General features: G+C 48.9%; 1 protein-coding gene across 1 annotated transcript in view; it reads right to left on the bottom strand.

Annotated features, from left to right (window-relative positions):
- Positions 1 to 19,676, bottom strand: part of LOC137426654 (1-phosphatidylinositol 4,5-bisphosphate phosphodiesterase gamma-1-like) — a 170,900-nt gene that overhangs the window by 57,427 nt on the left and 93,797 nt on the right. The window contains exons 23-26 of the mRNA XM_078779175.1: positions 8,744 to 8,847; positions 8,224 to 8,314; positions 6,877 to 6,943; positions 6,558 to 6,715 (exon numbers count right to left, since the gene is read on the bottom strand). Of these exons, the coding sequence (XP_078635301.1) occupies positions 6,558 to 6,715; positions 6,877 to 6,943; positions 8,224 to 8,314; positions 8,744 to 8,847 (420 nt within the window). The remainder of the gene's footprint in view (positions 1 to 6,557; positions 6,716 to 6,876; positions 6,944 to 8,223; positions 8,315 to 8,743; positions 8,848 to 19,676) is intronic.

Raw genomic sequence — 19,676 nt, forward strand, 5'->3', positions numbered from 1 at the left:
TTGATCTCTGATCATCAATTTGGTTTCAGACCTGGACACTCTACTCTGGACATGCTGCTTCTGCTTTCTCAACAATGGATGGAGGTCCTCAATGCCAAACAGGAAATTAGAGCAGTCTCCCTTGACATATCACGTGCCTTCGATACGGTCTGGCACCCCGCTCTGCTCACCAAACTCTCCTCTTTTGGTATCCATGGAAATCTCCACGCATGGCTGGCGGACTTCCTCTCTAGTCGTAGTCAACGTGTGGCCCTAAATGGGTTTCTCTCATCTCCTCTTCCTGTTCAGGCTGGAGTTCCACAAGGCAGTGTTCTAGGCCCTGTCCTTTTTCTGGTCTTCATCAATGATCTCTCTGACTCTCTTGAAAATCCTCTGTATCTCTTTGCTGATGACTCTACTCTCTGTCGCTCCATTCTTCATCCCTCAGATCGGCAGTCTGCTGCCTCCTCACTCTCTGCAGACCTGGACAAAATCACAGACTGGGCAAACAAGTGGAACTTGTCTTTCAATCCTGACAAATCTCACACTCTTACGATGTCTCTCCGAAAAGACCGACTGGACAACCCTCCCATCCACTTTCTGAATAATCCTCTCCAAGAAGTTCTGTCACTCAAGCTTTTGGGTCTCACTATCTGCCATGATCTTTCCTGGGAAAACCACATTTCCAAGCTGGCCTCCAAAGCCAGTCGCCGACTGGGCATCCTCCGTCGTGCGAAGTCCTTCCTTGGCACACCTGAGCTCCTCACCACATACAAGGCTTTCATCCGCAGCTCAATGGAATACTGCTCTCCCCTCTGGGCTGGTGCTCCTGCCTCACACCTAGCTCGTCTTCACGCTGTTGAAACCAAAGCATTCAGAATCATTGGAATCTCCCGCGATGAAGCTAACTCCAAGGGCCTCTCACTCACTCACCGCAGGCAGGTTGGTGGTCTTTCCATCTTCTACCGACTCCTCTCTGGCCTTGCCCCCCCAGCTCTCTCTGGGCTCTGTCCCGCAAATATTCCTACAGGTCGCACAAGATCTGCCTGCAACCCTCTTATGGTCAAACTGCCAAAATCAAGACTCTCTGCTCACCTTCACTCCTTCATTCCTCTTTTCTCCCGCCTCTGGAACAAACTCCCTCACTCTCTTCAATCCCACTCCACCCTCCAGGTCTTTAAAACAGCTGTTCACCACCATCTCTTATCTTCCCCCATCCAAAACCTTGATCTTTTCTACCCCCGCTAATTTCACCCCAATTCCACTTTTTTGAAATACCAACTTCTGTCCTGGAAGTCATTGGTGTCCTTGTGTTTTATACTTCTCCCTCCACCCCCCCCCCCCCCCTTCCCATGCCTCCTCCCCCCAAGCCCTCTCCCTTCCACACATCTCCCTGCTCTCAAATGTTGTGTTTGTGTGCTTCACCTTCTCTCCCCATCTTGTTTTCCACTCCCGCTTTTTATATATTTTGTTTGTCTGGTTGATTTGTTTGTGAAGTAAATGTTAGCTCTTTCACGAGCCTCGATTCAGTATACAAAAAAAAAAAAAAAAAAAAAAAAAAAAGTTCGATTTCTTGAAATCCGTTAATCCATTCTCAAGTTATAACACGACAAACAAACAGCCAAACAAACAAACAGCCAAGCAAACAAAGCTAAACAAACAAACAAACAGCAAAACAAACAACCACAAACAACCACAAACTAAACAAACAAACAACCAAACAAACAAACAACCAAACAAACAACACGATCACGTGATCACGTTGTTAATACATGTTTCATCTGTCCCCTGAAGAACTTTATTATTATGTCATATTCTATAACACTTTTTTCTACTTCTTCTATAAAAGGATGCTTTCGACTTGCTCACCAATTCTATTCATTCAAAAAAAAAATTCCATCTCTTACAGTGCATCTTTCATTCATTCCCTAAACTCTCCAGAACTCCACCCACCCTTCAGCGTCCTCAAACGTATTTTTGACTCGAATGTCTCAAGAAACTCATTTTGCAATAAATGTTCGTTTCCCATAAATCGTACACTTTTCAAAATCCAATCACACCCCTCCCCTCCAAATCTTCCCCATCACCCATCTCTGTCAAATCTTCCTCCTTGCCCCTCCCCCCCAAATCTTCCCAAACACCCATCCCTTTCAAATCTCCCCCGCTGCCCCTTCCCTCCTAAACTCCCCCCACACCCCTCCCCTCCGAGACTCTCCCTCACTCCTCCCCTCCTAGACTCCCCTCTCACCCCTCCTCCTCAAAGCGTCCTCCCTGCTTCTTCCCCCTTCCAACTTTCACCTTCATCTTCCTCAACCTTCTGCCTCACTCTTCCCCCTCCTCAAATAACACCTCACTGCGCCTCACCCAAACACCATCAAACCTTTTGTCCGCCCCATTCTTCCCTTTCTCCAAGCTATTCTGTAATCTCTGACACACCTTCAACAGCTCTCCCTACCTCTTCCTCCTCTTCCACATCCTGCCCGACCGCTCCCCCCCCCCCTGTTCTGTATCCGATGCTCCCCCTTCCTCTTCCTTAACAGTGTGGACCTCAAACATCCGGGGCCTTCGCTCAAACTTAACTGATCTCTCCATACAGGTTGCTTCTGACAAACCAGACGTGATCTGCTTAACAGAAACTTTCCTCCTTTATGATGTCTCTGATTCCATAGTATCTCTCCCGGGCTACTCCCTCCTCCGGTATGATAGACCTGAGCCTCGTCCTGGAGGTGGGGTTGCTATCTTTATAAAAAACTCTCTTCCTCACTCGCCCTGCACTGCCCTCTCTCCACCTCACCCCCAGGAATACCTTTGGCTACGGCTTCCCCTTCGCTCCCACCTTTTGTTCATATGCGTGTTGTACCATCCACCAAACAGTGATGACTCCATCTACATCTCGCTGTCTGATAATATGGACCACAACTTCTATCTACACATCCCAACTCTCTCTTCCTCATATGTGGTGATTTCAACTGTCAGCATGCCAGTTGGCTGGGGGTGGGTACCTCTCTCACCAGCCATGGCTCTTCAGCAAAGGACTTCTGTGACTCACTGGGACTGACACAATCTGTCAATTTCCCCAACCCGGATCTCAGTCAACGGAGAATCTTCTCTTCTGGACTTGGTTATGACTAACTTCCCTGAAAATGTCTGCTGCTCTTCTTCTGCTCCAATCGGCTCTTCTGATCATGTGCTTGTTAAAGTGGACATCTCTCTGACCATTTTCAGAGAGCCTCCTCAGCGTCGACGAATCTGGCATTTCACTCAGGCCAACTGGCACGGTCTTCAAGCAGCCATCAATCATCTGGACTGGTCTCCCATCTCTACTGCCTCTGACATCAACTCATCCTGGGAATTCTTCCAAAGTAAATTGCTCTCTCTCATGCACAGATTTATCCCTTCTCGTCTTCAGTTGTCATACCCTTCCTCCCGTCCATGGTACACGGAATCTTGTGGTGAGGCTATTGCCCAGAAACAACTTGCTTTCGTCTCTGGAAAGCAAATCCAATGGAAGGAAATCTCATTTCCTTTCACAAAGCCCGAAACAAGTGTGTGTCCACCCTCAGGAGAGCCAAGAAACAATATCTCTCCGTCCTCAGGACCGAACTCTCTTATCTGTCTCCCTCTTCCAAATCCTGGTGGCGTCTGGTGAAATCTGTTTCTGGTGTTTGTTCCCCCTCCATCCCCTCCCTCACCTTAAATGGCCACACGGCTGACTCCGCACGTGAAAAAGCTGAATGCCTCAACTCTGTGTTTGCCTCTAAATCTTGTGTCCCAAACCCATCCCTCTCTGTACCCACCGTACCCAGTCGTACCCAGCTGCTCCTGGACTCTGTGTCCTTTCCTCCTGACAAGGTGGAAAAGTTTCTGTCAACCCTCGACTCTGATTCTGCAACTGGACCTGACGGCATCAGCCCACGGGTCCTAAAATCATGTTCTTCCGCTCTTTCACTCCCCCTCTCTGTTCTCTTCACCCTCTCTTTTGCTCAAGGTCATCTTCCATCTGCTTGGAAATCTGCCAACATCACCGCTTTGCACAAAAAAGGTGCAAAAACAGATCCCAGCAACTACAGACCAATCAGCCTTCTCCCAATTATCAGCAAAGTCATGGAATCCATCATTGCTTCAGATATGAAATCTTTCCTCTTCTCCAATGGCTTGATCTCTGATCATCAATTTGGTTTCAGACCTGGACACTCCACTCTGGACATGCTGCTTCTGCTTTCTCAACAATGGATGGAGGTCCTCAATGCCAAACAGGAAATTAGAGCAGTCTCCCTTGACATATCACGTGCCTTCGATACGGTCTGGCACCCCGCTCTGCTCACCAAACTCTCCTCTTTTGGTATCCATGGAAATCTCCACGCATGGCTGGCGGACTTCCTCTCTAGTCGTAGTCAACGTATGGCCCTGAATGGTTTTCTCTCATCTCCTCTTCCTGTTCAGGCTGGAGTTCCCCAAGGCAGTGTTCTGGGCCCTGTGCTTTTTCTGGTCTTCATCAATGATCTCTCTGACTCTCTTGAAAATCCTTTCTATCTCTTTGCTGACGACTCTACTCTCTGTCGCTCCATTCTTCATCCCTCAGATCGGCAGTCTGCAGCCTCCTCACTCTCTGCAGACCTTGACAAAATCACAGACTGGGCAAACAAGTGGAACATGTCTTTCAATCCTGACAAATCTCACACTCTTACGATGTCTCTCCGAAAAGACCGACTGGACAACCCTCCCATCCACTTTCTGAATAATCCTCTCCAAGAAGTTCTGTCACTCAAGCTTTTGGGTCTCACTATCTGCCATGATCTTTCCTGGAAAAACCACATTTCAAATCTGGCCTCCAAAGCCAGTCGCCGACTGGGCATCCTCCGTCGTGCGAAGTCCTTCCTTGGCACACCTGAGCTCCTCACCACATACAAGGCTTTCATCCGCAGCTCAATGGAATACTGCTCTCCCCTCTGGGCTGGTGCTCCTGCCTCACACCTAGCTCGCCTTCACGCTGTTGAAACCAAAGCATTCAGAATCATTGGAATCTCCCGCGATGAAGCTAACTCCAAGGGCCTCTCACTCACTCACCGTAGGCAGGTTGGTGGTCTTTCCGTCTTCTACCGACTCCTCTCTGGCCTTGCCCCCCCAGTTCTCTCTGGGCTCTGTCCCGCAAATATTCCTACAGGTCGCACAAGATCTGCCTGCAACCCTCTTTTGGTTAAACTGCCAAAATCAAGACTCTCTGCTCACCTTCACTCCTTCATTCCTCTTTTCTCCCGCCTCTGGAACAAACTCCCTCACTCTCTTCAATCCCACTCCACCCTCCAAGTCTTTAAAACAGCTGTTCACCACCATCTCTTATCTTCCCCCATCCAAAACCTTGATCTTTTCTACCCCCGCTAATTTCACCCCAATTCCACTTTTTGAAATACCAACTTTTGTCCTGGAAGTCCTTGGTGTCCTTGTGATTTATACTTCTCCCTCCCCCCCCCCCCCCCTTCCCACGCCTCCTCCTCCCGGGCCCTCTCCCTTCCACACATCTCCCTGCTCTCGGATGTTGTGTGTGTGTGCTTCCCCTTTTCTCCCCATCTTGTCTTCCGCTCCCTCTTGTTGTGTATTTTGTTTGTCTGGTCGATTTGTTTGTGAAGTTAATGTTAGCTCTTTCACGAGCCTCGATTCAGTATACCAAAAAAAAGCCAAAAAAAAAAAGCCAAAAAACAAACAGCTAAACAAACAGCCAAAGAAACAAACAGCCAAGCAAACAAACAGCTAAACAAACAGCCAAACAGACAAACAAACAGATAAACAGCCAAACAAAAAACAGCCAAACAAAAAACAGCCAAACAAACAAACAGCCAAACAAACAAACAGCCAAACAAACAAACAGCCAAACAAACAAACAGCCAAACAACCAAACAGCCAAACAAATAAACAGCTAAACAAGCAAACAGCTAAACAAACAGCCAAAGAAACAAACAGCCAATCAAACAAACAGCTAAACAAACAAACAAACAGCTAAACAAACAAACAGCTAAACAAACAGCCCAGCAAACAAACAAACAGACAAACAGATAAACAGCCAAACAAACAGCCACACAAACAAACAAACAAACAAACAGCCAAACAAACAAACAGCCACACAAACAAACAAACAGATAAACAGCCAAACAAACAAACAGCCAAACAAACAAACAGCCAAACAAACAAACCGCAAAACAAACAAACCGCGAAACAAGGAAACAGCGAAACAAAGAAACAGCGAAACAAACAAACACCGAAACAAACAAACACCGAAACAAACAAACAGCCAAACAAACAGACAAACAAACAGACAAACAGCCAAACAGACAAACACGGTTCCGTTTATAATATAGATAATATGGGTCACCTTAAAAGGAATTTCAAATCATGAGAAGGTCATTAGGCCCATCAAGCCGGTGTAATGGTTGCCAACCTATGGTTGTTTGTCCGTGCTCTATCCTTAAAAATGCTTAGCAAGAAGCAAGTAAGCAGCACGTGCCATTTTAAAAGTCTTTGGTATGACTCGGCCGAGTTTCGACCCGAAGTTAGCAATGACGAACAGCAGCATGTGGTTGTACCCTGGTGCCTGCAGCCTGCTTAGCTTGCTGGATGCTGCCCACCCACTCGTCCACATCCTTTTCAGAAGATGCCAACACGTCCAAGTGCAAGGCAGCGTGCCCTCCGTGTCTCAGGGTGAATACCCAGCGCTGGGAGTCTTTGACAAATGGTGGCACCTCTGCAGAACAAACGTGCGAGCAATTGTGCATGACATCATCATGACGCGGTGGAACATTCCGGTGACTACATTTTCCAAGTGCTGGTCATTTAACAAATTTGGTTAAGCTCACCATTACTCCCGAACACCGAAGCGCCGTACACCGATTGGCGGATACTCACCGATGCTGCACGATTTCACGTCAATGGTTCCTCGGAGGAGAGACCCGAGAGGGCTGCTTTCACCGTTCTGTGGAAGGGAAGTGTGATGCAATCTTTACTGCTACAGTGTTCATGGCTAAGGATCTACAGAAGCTCAGGTAGACAGTGTGAATTAGTCACAAGGACAACGGGTTTTTTTCTCAACCGAATGTTGAGATAGGTATGTTAACCGCCATGGGGAAGAGTGTGAAATGACGTTTCAGATGCGAGCCCGTCTTCAAGCAAGAGAGAATTTGAGCATTCGAATGAGAAAATTCAGTCTTGGTTTTTCCACCAATGTAGGCCAACTCTAGTCTTTATAAGGATTCGTTTTCCATTGGCAATCACATGTAATTCGTGGGAGTGAGGATGGAGTGTAAAACTGGGGATGGACAATTGGGGAACACACAAGTGTAAACATTCCGAAAAAGGGCGAACAGAACAACTATGGCTTCGTACAGGAGATTAATTACGTTCTGAACAAGAACGGGACTCGGTAGAGAGCATACAAACCTCCGCATGGTTGGCCATATCACTCAATGGTGAAGAATCACTTTAAAACATATACTAGCAGGATCCGGATATTCACCAAAATTGAATCTGTTTCTCCTCGTCACACACCCAACCGGTCCACCAAGTTTCGTCCAAATCCGTCCATAACTTTTTCAGATATCCTGCTATGTATCATTTTTGGCGTTATCTCTCAATGGTGAAGAATCACTTAAAAAATTAAATAATTCTCATATCCGATTCCATATTCAGATCTTCACCAAAATCGAATCGATTCTTCCGTGTCAAACACCCAATCGGTCCACCAAGTTTCGTCCAAATCCATTCATAACTTTTTGAGATATCCTGCTATGTATCGTTTTTGGCCCTGTGGGTGAGGCCGAGACTACCGGAAGCAAGCTGTAACACGTGCCCTTTTGACTTTTGTGGTTTGTTTTCAACGTATCCAATCACGTGACTGTTGTCGCGAAGGGTGCACTAACCGGAAGTGACGTAGTTCCGCGGGCGCCTATCTCCCAATGGTGAAGATTCACCTAAAAAATTCTAGTAGCCAGATCCGAATCCGGATCTTCACCAAAATATAATCATTTCGTCCTGGCTACCTGTCTGCTACCAACACATACGCTACCTCCCTGCCAAATTTCATCCGAATCCGTCCATAACTTTTTCAAATATCTTGTTCACAAACGGCCAGACAGACAGACAGGGGTGAAATCATAACCTCCATCCACCTTTGCTGGCGGAGGTAATAAGGAGAATACCTTCAGTATAAAACAACAACAACAACCAATGGGGCACAACCAATGGCTTCTTTCGCACCTCATCATCTGAAGCCTGAGGGCTCACAATTTCTTCCACAAAGTTTGCCGGGAAGAGGAGCTGCTTTTTCCCACCACGATCACCGCGCCACCTAGCAGTGAGTGCAATGGTGCGTCAGCACAGACAACAACCTTAAACTGTTCAAATCACCTGGAACATCCTCAGCAATATCACGACAAAAACACCTGCACACGTGCTCATGATAGCACGAAGGTCGCCACAGAAGCACGCGTATTCGCCATGTTCCTCAGTCCTGACCTCGTGTCATCACAACTGATGCATTTTGGGTATTTCACGAGGACAATCTAAAGGGCTGTTTGTCTGTCATGTCGATGTGATCATCACGAGTCAGGTGTCCAACATTCGGGGGTTTTCATCCATCTCCTGTTCTCTTCAGCCAATCACACGATTCTTTTCCTCGATGCTCCAATTTGATTGAGGTTTGTTTTTTTTTCAATATTTTTATTCTTTACAAAAAGACGAACATTTGACACATTTAACCAGTTGTTGCGCAACTCACCAGTGGCCATCTTGTTTGTGCACATTGTATATGATGGAGTTCTTAGCAAAAGACAGCTCTCCTTCACTTTGTGACTTGTAATCGTAGAGAGCCTTCACCATGCACTGTATCAGGGACAAACAAGAAAGAAGGAGCGAGGATTCAGACGATGGACGGACGAAAAAGGAAAGAGCAATGGCCGGACATGAATACTGCTATATACAAAGATGGAATTGTGGAATAACCCGGATAGAATGACCAAGACTTACAATAATCAGGATTTATTTATTTATTTATTTATTTATGTACGTGCAGTACATGTGAATTATTGCCGGCAACACGGTTGTGCAATTGATGCAGTGCCCCCTGTAGGTTAACATAGGACTCGATCGGAGTGCTCGTGCGAACTCACAAGCACTAACGTAAGAGGCAAAAGTGAGGAAATACTGTGTCAGGGTGAAAGGTAAATGGTAGAGTTAGTGGGTGGTGGAGTGGAGCAAAGCCGGCCGCCGGTATAAACGCTCTATGCGGTCGTTTAGGGCCACAACCGCTAGGGGGGGGGGGGGGGCACACACGGCTAACTCAGTGACATGTAACGCTCGGGTAACGTTGCCGTCAACGTTTTGTTGTTATGTAGCAGCGCCATCGCCAGCACCTGCCTTCTCGCTCCCAATCTCCCATTCGCAACTTATTTTGACCAACAGAGTACACAAATGGCTCCGAAAATAACATTTATGTCTGGCGCTCAAGGGCGGAAGAAGAGAAAATTGGAGATGGTAAAAAGAACACAGGATAAAGGTTTGTGATTGTTTGTTTGTTTGTTCTGATTGAATGAATGTGACAGTCGTTTTTCTTGCAACATTAAAGTCGTCTTTTAAAATAACCAGTGCAGTGCCCGTTCAAAACATGCCTGTTCCAAATAGGCATTATTTGGATAAACTGACTACATATAAATAGGCCTGGAAGATACATATAACATACCCATGTCATGTCTTCCAGGCTATATTTAAAAAAGAATAATAATCTAATGTATAATCTTTTCAGGGGCGTTATTGAAATATTTTGGAGCAACCTGCGCTGCACCAGGACCATCTACCTCGTCAGCTGACATGACTGCTGTTGAGGGAACATCGTCAGATTCAGAGACTTCGGAGGCATCTACTCCCTCCTCTGACGTGACTGCGTCTGCTGCAGAGGTCGTAACTGAGGTACCACAGCCTTTTATATCATACACTGATATTCCATCTGCCACCTCCCAATATCCAGTTGCAGCACAACCGCAAGATCCATTTGACTGGCCATCTATCCTGTCAGATGCAGACAGGACAGATATTGTACGCAGAGGGCCGCTTCAGATTGACCCAGCATTCACCTTTCCCAGAAGGCAGGATGGTAATAATAATAATAATAATACTTTTTTTTTTATATAGCGCTTTTCAAGAAGCCCAAAGACGCTTTGACAGAGTACAAAAAACAAGTGCAAAAAGACAAAAAGCAATAGGTAAATAATCAAAGCAAAAGGAAGGAGAAGGAGAAGAGATAGTCAGGGGTTAAATGCTGAATGCAGTAGACGTTTTCATCACCACTACACATACAGGACACTGGTAAATGAGGAAACAATTAAGTGGAGCTGGCTCGTCTACTCCAGGAAAAACAATGCAGTTTACTGCTTCTGTTGCAAACTGTTCTCCAGCAAGACATACAAGTTGGTTAAAGAGGGACTGTCAGACTGGATGAACATTGGGGCCTTGTTGAAAACCCATGAAAACAACCCTGATCACACAAAGCATATGGTCATGGAATGAACTGGAGCTTCGACTCAAGAAAGGGAAGACAATTGACAAGGTAGAAATGTCCCTTATAGAAGCATCACAAAAACGCTGGAGGGAGGTTCTCAATCGCCTGGTCGCCATTATTCAGTCATTAGCAGAAAGAAACCTGGCTCTCAGGGGAACTGTTGACACTTTTTACAGTCAGAATAATGGCAAATTCTTGAAAGAGGTGGAACTTTTAGCCAAGTTTGACCCAGTAATGAGGCAACACGTCAGCCAAGTTGAAAGTGGAATGAATTCTCATGCCACCTACTTAGGCAAAACAATTCAAAATGAACTGATTACTTGCATCAGTGACAAAATGATGGAGAGAATGGTGGCTGAAATTAAACTGTCCAAATATTATGCCATAATTTTGGATTGTACCCCAGATCTCAGCCACCTGGAGCAAATGTCTGTTGTGATCAGAACAGTCAAGCTGGAAGAAACACCTGAGATCAAGGAGCACTTTTTGGGCTTCCTGGTTGCACCCGAATCGACAGGTCTTGGGTTGTCTGATCTCATCTTGAGCAGCCTGGAAGAGCTGAACATTCCCTTCAGTGATTGCAGAGGGCAATCATACGACAATGGTGGCAACAACAACATTCCTGTTCAGGCTGGAGTTCCCCAAGGTAGTGTTCTGGGCCCTGTGCTTTTTCTGGTCTTCATCAATGATCTCTCTGACTCTCTTGAAAATCCTCTCTATCTCTTTGCTGACGACTCTACTCTCTGTCGCTCCATTCCTCATCCCTCAGATCGGCAGTCTGCAGCCTCCTCACTCTCTGCAGACCTGGACAAAATCACAGACTGGGCAAACAAATGGAACATGTCTTTCAATCCTGATAAATCTCACACTCTTACGATGTCTCTCCGAAAAGACCGACTGGAAAACCCTCCCATCCACTTTCTGAATAATCCTCTCCAAGAAGTTCTGTCACTCAAGCTTTTGGGTCTCACTATTTGCCATGATCTTTCCTGGGAAAACCACATTTCAAATCTGGCCTCCAAAGCCAGTCGCCGACTGGGCATCCTCCGTCGTGCGAAGTCCTTGCTTGGCACACCTGAGCTCCTCACCACATACAAGGCTTTCATCCGCAGCTCTATGGAATACTGCTCTCCCCTCTGGTCTGGTGCTCCTGCCTCACACCTAGCCCGTCTTCACGCTGTTGAAACCAAAGCGTTCAGAATCATTGGAATCTCCCGCGATGAAGCTAACTCCAAGGGCCTTTCACTCACTCACCGCAGGCAGGTTGGTGGCCTTTCCGTCTTCTACCGACTCCTCTCTGGCCTTGCCCCCCCAGCCCTCTCTGGGCTCTGTCCCCCAAATATTCCTACAGGTCACACAAGATCTGCCTGCAACCCTCTTATGGTTAAACTGCCAAAATCAAGACTTTCTGCTCACCTTCACTCCTTCATTCCTCTTTTCTCCCGCCTCTGGAACAAACTCCCTCACTCTCTTCAATCCCACTCCACCCTCCAGGTCTTTAAAACAGCTGTTCACCACCATCTCTTATCCTCCCCCATCCAAAACCTTGATCTTTTCTATCCCCGCTAATTTCGGTCCCCTTGTGTTTTATACCTCTCCCCCCCCCCCCTCCCCCTCCCACGCCTCCTGCCCCCAAGCCTTCTCCCTCCCACACTTCTCCCTGCTCTCAAATGTTGTGGTTGTGTGCTTCCCCTTCTCTCCCCATCTTGTCTTCCGCTCCCTCTTTTTGTATATTTTGTTTGTCTGGTTGATTTGTTTGTGAAATAAATGTTAGCTCTTTCACGAGCCTCGATTCAGTATACAAAAAAAAAAAAAAAAAAAAAAAAAAAAAAAAACATGAAGGGCAAAAACAAAGGAGTGCAGGCAAGGCTTTTGTATGTCCCCTGTGGGGCTCATACATTGAATCTTGTTGTGGCTGATGCTGCCAAGAACTCTATAGATGCTACCAGTTTCTTTGGCAATGTTCACAAGATCTACACTCTATTCTCAGCTGCTCCCCAGAGATGGGCCATTTTGAAACGGCATGTCACCATGACTGTAAAGTCCTGGATTGAGCCACGAGGTGGGAGAGCCCTGTCAACAGCATCATCCCTTTGCACTACCAGGCATCTGGCATAAGGGATGCATTGTTAGAAGTCAAGGAAAAGGCAACAGATGCCATCACAAAAATCGAGGCCCAATCTTTGGCAGAGGAGGTTGGGTCATTCAGATTCCAGATTTGCACAGTTGTGTGGCATGACGTCCTCTCCAAGATCAACACAGTCAGCAAGCTACTGCAGTCTTCCACAATGCAGTTGGATGTGGCAGTCAACCTCCTGGAGAGTACTAAGAGCCATCTGTTAAGCTACAGAAACGATGGCTTTGCTGCTGCACAAACTTCTGCAAAAGATGTGTCGTGAAAATCAAGTGCAAACACGACTTTACCTCTGGGTAGGCTTTAATATCATTTAGATCGATAATATCTCCTGTAACAATACATGCAACAATAGGCATTAAATCAGAGCATTTCAAGCACAGCAATGGTAGCTTCGATATAACAATGGTTCGCGCAGCGCAGCCTTTGGGGGCGTACATACCATTCAACTACTGGATATGTCACAGTGAGTCCCGCCGGAGTGTCCGCACGCCCCGAGTGTCCCGGGTCTTATAGACGGCCCCCCTTTTCGTGGCGAGCATCCCTGGGTTCACCTTGGTATAATTTCACTACATTCTCCCCGTCGTTAAAACTATACTACCGCTCGGCAGTTTGCAAGCAAGCATCAGCAATAAACCAAAGGGTTACGTCAATCCACGTCAGTCGGTCCACCCGTAGCGGTCGGGGCGGCGAACCTCCCGGCCCGTTCGTGTTCGGAAACTACCGGGCACGGCGTCCCCTAGCCCGGAGTCCCCCGCGTCGGAATAGCCGCCGGAGGTTGGAGTCGGAGGGGGCGCCCCCGCGCCTTCGGGCACGGGGGCGGGGGACGACGGGAGTAACAGCGGTAGTTCCATAGGGGAAGCTTCGATAGAGTCCATAGACTCGTAGACGGGTTCGTCGGTATCCCTGTCGTCGTCCCCACAAGGGGCGAGATGGCGTACGGAGACAGTAGACTCGCGGCCATCCGCCGTTAACACGCGGGCATGCTCGGGATTAGCCTGGAGGACCTGCACCTTGTCAACAAGGGGGTCGTACTTGCTAGTGCGAACCGCTCGTTTGAGATAGGCGGGCCCCGGTTCAGCGAGCCAGCTGGGTAAAGACTGGATACTGCCGGAGCTTCTAGGGTGGTGGAACAGTCGTTCGTGAGGAGTCTGGTTGGTGGCAGTACATAGGAGAGCCCGGATCTCTGCTGGATCGAGTTTAGAGCGGCAGGCAGCGACCACGCCCATTTATCGAGGCCTCGGCCGAGGGTCCGGAGGCTTAGCATGACGGCCCGCCATATAATCCCATTAAAGCGTTCGATCTGTCCATTAGCTTGGGGCCGGTACGGGGTGGTGTAGCTCGAAGCGACGTTATGTTGGAGCAAGTAGCCCCTCACTTCCTGGGACAGGAACACCGCACCCCGATCGGTATGCACGTAGGCCGGATACCCGAACATAGAAAACAAATTCTGCAGGCACCGAATAACCGTGGCAGCCGACATATCCCCGCACGTGTAAGCAAAGGGGAATCGGGAATACTCATCGACGATAGTGAGCAGATAGCGAGAGTTGCTCGACATTGGCAGCGGCCCTTTGAAGTCCATCGCCAAGCGCTCCCACGGTCTAGTAGCCCTAACGAGTGTCCCCAGAGGGGGGCTATAAAAACGCGGTTTGAGTTCCGCACAGATCGCGCAGTCACGGCAGATGCGGCGGATGTCCTCCATCGAGTACGGCAGATTGCCCGCGCGCACAAAGTGCGCGAAGCGCGTTACCCCGGGATGACACATAGTGCTGTGCAAAGTGCGCAGCCCCTCCAAAGATACGATCCCCGCGCAAGTGGCCGGCCTCGATAAGGCATCAGCGACCAGGTTATCCTTCCCCGGGCGGTATTTGATGGTGTAGCAGAAGTCGGCGAGTTCAATACGCCAACGGGTGATTTTCTCATTCTTAATGCGCTGAGCATGTAAGGTGTCGTACATAAACGCAACACTCTGTTGGTCCGTGATGATTTGGAAACTCCGCCCAAGCAGGTACGAACGCCATCGCCGAATTGATTCGACGATCGCGTACGCTTCCTTTTCGACAGACGAATGCCTCCGCTCGGCGGAGGTGAGAGTCCGCGAGAAGAAAGCCACAGGGCGGCCTCCTTGGGAGAGAGTCGCCGCTATCGCATGATCCGAGGCATCACTCTCCAAAACGAAAGAGGCACTCTCGTCAATCGTTGCGACAGCGGCGCCAGCAATGTCGACTTTAAGGCCCTCGAAGGCCGCCAGGGCGGCCGGGCCCAAGGGGAAAGTGTCGCAGGCCACGAGGGGGCGGAGCTTAGCGGAGAAATTTTGCACCCACTTTGAGTAGTGGGCGAACAGCCCCAGGGCGCGTTTCAGCGAAGCCCGATCGCTAGGCGGAGCCATATCGAGCAAAGGGCGCAGACGCTCCTTATCCGGAGAGACGGAGCCATGGGTCACGGTGTACCCCAAAAGGTCTACCGTGCGTAGAGAGTATTGACACTTCGCCGCATTCATGGTTAAGCGATATTTCCGCGCGACCTCGAGGAAGCGTTTTAGATTAGCGTCGTGATGCGCCTGGTCATGCCCACAAACCGTAAGATTGTCCAGATAGACAAAGACATCGGTCAAATGCTCCTTTGCAACGAGGTCATCCATAGCTCTCTGAAAACAAGCGACGCCGTTCGTTACCCCAAAGGGAAGTCTCGTGAACTGGTACAACCGCTGACCCGATTCAAAGGCTGTAAAGACGCGATCAGCCCTAGAGATGGGGACTTGATGATACGCACTACGTAGATCGAGTGTGCTATAAACGGAATACAGGGCCACCTGGCGTACTAGGGCGTCCATCCCCGGTAATGGGTAGGCATCCAGTTGTGTAAATCGATTAATCGTTTGCGAATAGTCGATTACCATTCGCCTGCGGTGGGCCTCACTCCGCACCACTAAGACTTGAGCCCGCCACGGTGACCTACTGTGTTCTATGATACCGTCCTTCAAGAGCAGGGCCGTTTCTTCCGCAATGAATTGCGCGTCCGCGCGAGAGTAGCGCCGCGATTTGATGGCTACAGGGGTACAATCAGTGGTCAGGTTGGGAAACAGTGAGAGTGGCTCCATGTCCATTTGAGCGAGGGCACACACAGCGAGCGTGTCCGGCCCTCCGAAGTCTATTTCCAAACGACCATGCCGCTTAAGGAAATCAAGTCCTAACAGAACGTCAGCGCATAAGGCCGGTAATACCATGAGATACACGTCCGGGAACGTGCGTCCATTTATCACAAGTTTCAATCGACACGCCCCTTTAGTGCTCAACCGAAGTCCCTGAGAAGCCATAAAGATCCGACGGGTTGTCCCGAGAACCGGCCACCCATGTTGATGCACGAGTCGCTGATCAATAAAACTATCCGTGGATCCCGTATCAATCAGAGCTTGCGCAAAAACGCCCGCGACTGTGAGCGGAATGAAGGCCTGCGCTAGGCCGGCAGACCCGGCAGGTATAGTTCCGGCCGGGCGAGAAGATCGCGCCTCGCGGGTGGATCCCACGCCGGCAGCAATCCTTCGGGCCTCAGCAGGAGCATTGAAGTCAGTTGGCTCATCGGTAGTTCCATTTGCCAGAGTGGGTGTGGGGTGGTCATGAGAGCAGCCGCCAGATGGCGCTCGAGCCACGGGAGAAAGATCTCTGCCATCTGCAGAGTCATATGCCAAAGCATGTAATTCGCAAAAGCTTCCATGAGATGGCGCTCGAGCCACGTGAGAAAGATTTCTGCCATCTGCAGATTGACATGCCAGAGGGGGAGCATGTAATTCGCAAAAGCTGTCATCAGATGGCGCTCGAGTCACGTGCTGCGTTTGCCGCACTTCGCGAGGCATTTCCAAAGTAGGAGCATGTCGCTTGTTTGAAGTAGGCGTTTGAAAGCCAGTCAAGGTTGGATGCTCTGTGACCGGTCGCGTTCGCGCCATTTGTTTCGGCGGCCCGACGTATCTCACCAAGGTCGGGCAAGAAGCCAGGGGCCCGCGAGGAGGAGAGCGGCTCATCAAAGCTGTGCAAGGCGCCCCGTCCGGTGCGCGATCCGTTGGCTCAGCGATGAGCCCATTCAAGGTCGCTCGGGAATGCATGCCCCGAGCGGCCTTTCTGCAGACTTTTGCAAAATGGCCTTTGGTAGAGCAGAGGTGACATGTCGCCTCTCGAGCCGGGCATTCAGAGCGAGGATGCTGCCGATTGCCACAAAAATAACATTTTGCATACTGGGCAGTCCGTGGCCTGGCAGCGGCGGCCGCAGTGAGGCAGGATGCGGAGTCCGCTTCCGGAGCACCCAGGGGCTCGGCCGTCGTGGGGGTCTGGTCCTCCTCCGTATCCTCGGCGGTGGCCCTCTCGGGTCGCGCGAGTTGCGAGGTCCCCGCCACGACTCGTGGGTGATCATATGCGGTCAATTGTTCTCGAGTATCTGTATATACGCGTGCCAGCCGTAGTGCTTCTGTAAATGTCAGCTCCGCGACCTCCAGGAGACGGAGCCGCAGGACTCCAGAACTAATTCCGGATATGAATGCATCTCGGAGCAAATCGTCCTGCACTTGCTCGTGAGTCCGAACGTCCTGCACGCAATCTGCCAATAAGTAGCGCAGCTCCTGGGCAAAGCGATCGATCGATTCAGACGGTTGTTGCCGTCGCTGAGAGAGTTGATGCCGGCCGTGCACAGCGCTCCGTTTCTTTACGTAGAGGCGCGTCAGCTCGGCCAGGGCCGTATCATACGTCTCAAATTGAGAAATGGTCTTATAAACAGTGTGATGGACCTTGGACTGTAACACGGACAGCTGCATCGCAGCGGTTGGCTCTGTCTCGTGAGCAGCGAAGTAATTCTGCAGCGTGTTGAGCCAGTGAGCAAACTCCGATGCAGATCCTTCAGCTTGAGGGTCGGCACCGAGAATCGGAACCACGATCATCTTGTGGTCTGCCATTCGGCGAACTAAATGATATTAAATGTCGTGAAAATCAAGTGCAGACACGACTTTACCTCTGGGTAGGCTTTAATATCATTTAGATCGATAATATCTCCTGTAACAATACATGCAACAATAGGCATTAAATCAGAGCATTTCAAGCACAGCAATGGTAGCTTCGATATAACAATGGTTCGCGCAGCGCAGCCTTTGGGGGCGTACATACCATTCAACTACTGGATATGTCACAGTGAGTCCCGCCGGAGTGTCCGCACGCCCCGAGTGTCCCGGGTCTTATAGACGGCCCCCCTTTTCGTGGCGAGCATCCCTGGGTTCACCTTGGTATAATTTCACTACAAGATGCATGTGAGGAAATGCATGTGGAGACCGTACTCAAGGAGAAGAGACTGCGAAGCACGAAGACTCACTTTGCCTATGAAGCACCAGATGAGCCAGTCAGCGATGCCCTGAAGAGGCTAGATACCACATTTTTCAATGTGGTCGTCGACTCTGCCATTGCATCTTTGGACGACCGGTTTGAAACACTTGGACAAGTTAAAAGCAAGTTTGGGGTACTGCAAAACTTCCCAACCTTGGATGATGAAGCACTGGAGAAACAATGTGAGAAGCTTGAGAACACACTGAGGAGTGGAGAGGAAGCCGACATTGATGGGAGAGAGCTGGCCATGGAAATCAGGAACCTTCCTCAGTTACCCACAAACAGGATGACTGCATTTGAACTGCTGGACTTTGTCCACAAGAAGGAACTGACAGAGTTGTATCCAAATCTTTGGATATCCCTGAGGATTGCCTGTACCCTGCCAGTGACAGTGGCATCAGCTGAAAGAAGCTTTTCAAAGCGTAAGCTGATAAAGACATACCTGCGATCATCTGTGGCACAAGACCGCCTCACTGGACTTGCCATCATTAGTATTAACCACGAGGTTGGCAGGCAGGTGTCTTACGATGATGTCATTCACGATTTTGCTTCAAGAAAATCAAGGAGGCAAAGATTTTGAGGACTTTCTCACTGATGTTGGATGGTGGTGAAAGGATGGATAGCTATAGTTTCTACACTCGCCTATAGCTGTTGTTTTGTACAATAGTTAACACTTTTGTAGTGTTCACTTTATTTATTTTGAATATTTTGCACTCGTATTGATTGTTCATTGCTATATAATTGTCAAAATATTTTTGTTTTTATTGGTGTTCATTTGTCGTTGTCTACTTAATTGTTTCTTAACTTCTCAAATTTTTATATATTTTAAATATACATTGTTTTCAAATAAAGTAAGAGATTTGTTGTTAATTCATTTGTCCATCTCCATTGTTGCGTGTGTGTGTGTGTGTGTGTGTGTGTGTGTGTGTGTGTGTGTGTGTGTGTGTGTGTGTGTGTGTGTGTGTGTGTGTGTGTCCGTGTCCATTCAGTTATGAGCAGTGTGTGATTTGGTGGTTGCGCTGGGAGTGTTTTGGGGTCACCAACAAAATCTTGTTTAGGGCCACCAAAATCCTAGGGCCGGCCCTGGAGTGGAGGGTAAATGGTAGGGTTAGAAGAGGGTGGAGTGTCGGGTAAATGGTAGAGTTAGTGGGTGGTGGAGTGTCGGGTAAATGGTAGGGTTAGTGGGTGGTGGAGTGTCGGGTAAATGGTAGGGTTAGAAGAGGGTGGAGTGTCGGGTAAATGGTAGGGTTAGTGGGTGGTGGAGTGTAGGGTAAATGGTAGAGTTAGAAGGTGTTGGAGTGTCGGGTAAATGGTAGGGTTAGAGGGTGGTGGAGTGGAGGGTAAATGGTAGAGTTAGTGGGTGGTGGAGTGTCGGGTAAATGGTAGGGTTAGAAGAGGGTGGAGTGTCGGGTAAATGGTAGGGTTAGTGGGTGGTGGAGTGTAGGGTAAATGGTAGAGTTAGAAGGTGTTGGAGTGTCGGGTAAATGGTAGGGTTAGAGGGTGGTGGAGTGGAGGGTAAATGGTAGAGTTAGTGGGTGGTGGAGTGGAGGGTAAATGGTAGGGTTAGAGGGTGGTGGAGTGGAGGGTAAATGGTAGGGTTAGAGGGTGGTGGAGCATAGGGTAAATGGTAGAGTTAGTGGGTGGTGGAGTGTAGGGTAAA

This window comes from Myxine glutinosa, chromosome 5 (assembly GCF_964187855.1).
Source record: "Myxine glutinosa chromosome 5, kmMyxGlut1.1, whole genome shotgun sequence".
Classification (NCBI taxonomy): domain Eukaryota; kingdom Metazoa; phylum Chordata; class Myxini; order Myxiniformes; family Myxinidae; genus Myxine; species Myxine glutinosa.